The sequence below is a fragment of the Helianthus annuus genome, chromosome 15, assembly GCF_002127325.2.
Source record: "Helianthus annuus cultivar XRQ/B chromosome 15, HanXRQr2.0-SUNRISE, whole genome shotgun sequence".
Classification (NCBI taxonomy): Eukaryota; Viridiplantae; Streptophyta; class Magnoliopsida; order Asterales; family Asteraceae; genus Helianthus; species Helianthus annuus.
Window position 1 is genome coordinate 124,109,674 of NC_035447.2, and position 4,869 is coordinate 124,114,542.

Sequence of the window (4,869 nt, forward strand, 5' to 3'; positions counted from 1 at the left end):
CAGACGTATTGACTTAGAAACAACTTGATTCACACTTTAAACGTCTTGTATATTGATTTAACACTGTTTACAATCACTAGACAGACCGGCAGCACCTCGGTATATCAATCTAATTCCGTTACAAATGACAACACAACTAGGGTATTTATAGTGGAGCTGATTCCGCTTGAAAGTGGTACTGACCATTTCAAGCAGAATTAGAATAATTCTAATTTCCCTTGAAAGTGGCACTGACCATTTCAAGCGGAATTAGAATCATTCTAATTTCCCTTGAAAGTGGCAGTGTCAATTTCAATCGAAATTACCCACTTTAACTTAAAACCTAGGTTCTCGTACAATATGCCCTGATCAAACAATTCTAGTACAAGACGAAGTCGACAGACGTATGCACCAACAATTATGTAATTTTTTAAAGAAAACTATAGCAATAGACTGCTCGAATTAAGAGAATGAAATGCTCGTTAATACGGTGTAATTTTTTTTTTAAATAATAACGTATGAAAAAGTTATAGCCATTTGAAAATCAAGGGGGGAAAGCGTTCAAATGAGAAAGGACCATAATACCCTTGCTCTATTTGTTTCTTCAATTGTTTTAACCTTATATTTTTGAAAATGCCACTGCCTACTTTTAAGCCATTGATCTTAGGAGATCAATGGTTGAGCTTGTCTTTTACACTTCGTACAAAAATTATCTCTTGTACATGATCTCTTATCTTATCAATTAACATGTGAGAAAAAATAAAAATATAACGTGAGAATGCACCAGAAAATCACACGTGTCCGAACTATTAGTATAAAAATATTAGAAAGTTGAAGACAACTATTAAGTGAACAACTTGTGATATGCATACGATTTCTTTACTGACCTCCACGAACTATGCAAAGCATCATAATAGTAATTTACTTAACTAGGTTTATCACCATCGTCGCGTTGCGGCGAACTTGTTTTGTTATTCAGTCTGTGTTTACATATGTTTTGAAATCATTACGAGCGCATTGCTCACGAAACCGCTGACAACAACAAAAAGAAAACGTAGAAAAAACACTAAAAGATAAACGAAAGAAAACCAACCAAAAAAGTTATATGGTAATGATATTGTTCATATATAACCCATAGTCAGAGAAAAACAATTGGTACTGAGTACCAGTACCGAATTTCTCAAACCGAAAGAACTTAAGTACCAATTCGGGACCGACTTATAGCGTTCCTTGTTTGGTCCGTAAGTGATCCAAATTTTCCATTAAAAACATCAAAATGGCACATAAAAAGGAAAAAAAAAAAAAAAAAAACTTGCCACATGGCTAATTTTGAATGGTGTCGACACTATTCCTAAGGTTTGAATTTTAATATATATAGGTAATATATAGGTAATATTTGAAAGTGTATAATATTATGTGTTCTTTTTATAGTGGTCTCATTCATTTTTTTTTTTTTTTTTTTTTGAAATTTCTTGGATAAAAGTGATTGGATAACTAGTTTGTAGTTACAACAAAAATGGTAAGATATAATATTTAGACATCTATTTATGTGAAATCGTAATAAACAATTTATTGAGTGTTTGACAAGTTTAGTTATTAAATAATTAAATAATTTGAAGTTTCTAACATAAAAGACATTGGATAACAAGTTAGAAAACTAGATAGTAGTTATAACAAAAATGGTATGGTAAGCTATGATATTTAGACATCTATTTTGTTTTGTGAAATCCTAATAAACAATTTATTGAGTATTTGACAAGTTTAGTTATTACATAAGTATGAAATAATACGGTATTTATGTGAAAATAAATAGTTCACTTTACAGTTTACACATGATCACCATCAGTTTCCTCAGCAGCTTCTTGTAGTTCCAATGCAAACTCTAGTCCCCAAACCACCTCTTCCATTGCAGGTCGCTCACTCCCTACCTCATGCAAGCAACTACTCGCCACCTCTCCGAACTTCCTCAAACACCGAGGAGCAATCTCACCACTTAGTTTTGGATCAATGATTTTTTCCAAGGTTCCCTTTCGATGGCAATTCTTACCCCATTCTGCCAAATTCACTTGCTCGTCTCTCACTCGTTGAACGATAGCAGGTCTTGCACATAACACCTCAAAAAGAACCACTCCAAATGAGTACACATCAGACTTCTCCGTCAGTTGTTTGGTCCGGCAATATTCAGGATCGATGTACCCAAAACTTCCCTTCACCAGCGTGCTGACATGTGTTTTTGATGGATCTTTTGAACCTAGCTTTGACAAACCGAAATCAGACACCTTAGCAACCCAATTCTCATCCAGTAAGATATTTGTGGACTTGACGTCCCGATGAATTATTGCACGCTTTTCCATAGAGTGGAGATAATTCAAGCCTTTGGCTGCGCCAATGCAAATATCAAGACGTCTTTTCCATGACAGTGGAGGTTTGCTCGTGTTGTAGAGATGTTCTTGTAGAGTCCCGTGGGCCATGTAATCATAGACAAGTAACATCTCTCCATCCTCTACACAATATCCAATCATGGACACTAGATGGACATGACTTATTTTAGACAATAGCGATATTTCTGTTAAGAATTCATGAGGACCCTGGCTAGATGAAGGGTTGAGGCGTTTGATTGCTACGATTGTTGTAGCGTTGTCCATGTACCCTTTGTACACCTTACCGAAACCTCCACTACCAATGCTACAATTGTCATTGAATTCATCTGTAGCCATTTTGACTTCTTGTAGTGTAAAACGACGGCAGCGAAGTATTGTATCACTAGAAGTTTGACCCCATGATGACTTAGTGGTGCTAAGGTGTTTTACTCGCCTTTGTCGTCGAAATACTAAAAGAATTAAAATAGACAGTAGCAAGACTAAACATCCTCCAACAACTCCAAAAATTGTGGAAAATGGTGGATTCTTCTTCTCCCCTTTTGTGGCCGACAAAACGCTTGGCTGTAGGTGATCAGGACTAAGTTCCGGGTTTGGGCTTGAAAGATTACCGTTCACACTCAGCTTGAATGCTTCCAAACCGTTCAAATAAGCATCACCAGATTCTTCATGACTGGGATTAGGATGCATCGCTAGCCACAAATCTTGGATGCTTCGGTGGCCATCAGTATCGTTGACAAACACAATGTAATCCTTGTATACAGGATACCCACTACCTTGAGTCCAGCGGAATACATCAGCATACTGCTCAGCTGTTTGATTGTTGATAAAAATTCTAAAACGCACATCACCTTTCTCTGTGTATTGTGGTATGATGTTGCAAAAATGGAGGCGGAGCATGTAATAAAACCCAGAATCAACAGGAAATATCCAAGTCAGATTGTACTTGTCAGACTGATTGCCCATACTCCTCTGGGTTTGATAAACTGTCTCAGGAGCGGTATAATTGGGCGTTTCAGTAGTATACATGATTGGATTATTATAAAGAGACGTCAACCCAATGGTACCTCCATATAAGTAGTTATTATCTTGCTCCCATGACCTGTACATACCAGTATCATCGTTACCAGGTATTTCTCCTCCACCCATGTTTAGCCTGTAAACATTCTCAAGCGCCGTGTCCATATTAATAAAGGGTCCTGTATACCCATTAACGTATTTCGGCATCTTGGCATTAAAATACAAATGTTCAGGCATTGAAACAATTTCAATACCATTTATGAAGGCGTATGCGTTGGGTGAGGGTGTAAAAGTAACATTTAAGATTTGTGTATCTTTTACATAGATGAGGAATTCTTTTACAACATTAGACTTTGCCATAAAGGAGGCAGCCAGGAAAGCGCTGAAGTTGGTTAAAAGAGAGTATCCGTTGGATGATACGGAGAAGAAAGATTGTTCGGTGTGGAGACCGGAATAAGTGGCAGGATAGAAATGTAAACGGAGATATTTGGGGCCTTGGGAGGAGACAGGAAAAGTGTAGGTAAATGAACAAGTGTTAAAAATTCGAGCAGTGGAATAAGGGACTTGGGGGACAGAAGGATCAAGGTTGTCGGGGATGGATGAGAAGGAGGTGGTGGTGATGTTGGAAGGCACAAATTTGGAATGTTCGTCACCATCCCAAGACCCCTGTTCATAAGTTGAATTTGTAGCTGTGGATGAACCGCAGCTGAGGAAGAAGTGATCAGTGGGTATGTAGGGTTGTGAGCTGGTGGTAGAGAAGAGGAGCACAAAAAAGAATGGTAAATTGAAGGCTAACATGATGGTCGAATAATCTGATTGATTGAATCCTTGTAGAAGCGTATGGACTGTAATAGATTTATAGTATACTAGTAACTCATTGCTTATTTAAGACTTAAGAGTAGACTTGGAAAGTTATTCCAGGTCTTCCTCTTTAGGGAAAAAGACGTGATATTTTACATACGTTGTGCAGTGGAAATGTACCAAAATAAATTGACATGCATCAATTGATGTGCACACGAGAGCCATTTTAATTTATCAATAATTCATAGAGGATAATCAAATGTATGGCTATAAATTATAGCAACTTTTCGACCTCTCACGAGCGAATCTTTGTTTTTAATAGATTAGGATTTTCTATTCAGAAGAAGATGGCGACGCAGTTTTTTGCTCGTCTATCTGCTATCCTCAGTGGCGAAGCTTGAAAATTTCAACCGAAGGGTCGAAGTCACCGGACCTAAAAGTATATACCTAATTTTTTTTAATAAAACCGTGGGGTCGAAAAAGTATATACCTAAAAAATTCTATACGAAACGTACATACATAACACTATAACACTACTGAGCGAAAAGTTCGGGTGGTCCCCCCCCCCCCCCCCGCGTCCCTCAATGCTTCGCCCCTGCCTATTCTTATGTAATTTGCCTTGCTGATTAGAATGAAAAAATATTATTAAAAAAATTAAAGAAATATCATTTTAAGTACCACAATTTTACAT

The 4,869-nt window shown here is 37.2% G+C and overlaps 1 protein-coding gene across 1 annotated transcript; it reads right to left on the reverse strand.

Annotated features, from left to right (window-relative positions):
* Window positions 1-1,679: 1,679 nt before the first annotated feature.
* Window positions 1,680-4,305, reverse strand: LOC110912399 (receptor-like protein kinase FERONIA). Its single transcript, XM_022157093.2, has one exon. The coding sequence runs from the start codon at window positions 4,173-4,175 to the stop codon at window positions 1,806-1,808; it is 2,370 nt and encodes a 789-aa protein (XP_022012785.1). The 5' UTR covers window positions 4,176-4,305; the 3' UTR covers window positions 1,680-1,805.
* Between the last annotated feature and the right edge of the window lie 564 nt (window positions 4,306-4,869).

What these genes read in the sequence shown, in the direction of transcription:
- LOC110912399 (XM_022157093.2), bottom strand. Translation starts at nt 4,175, where the DNA reads ATGTTAGCCTTCAATTTACCATTCTTTTTTGTGCTCCTCTTCTCTACC.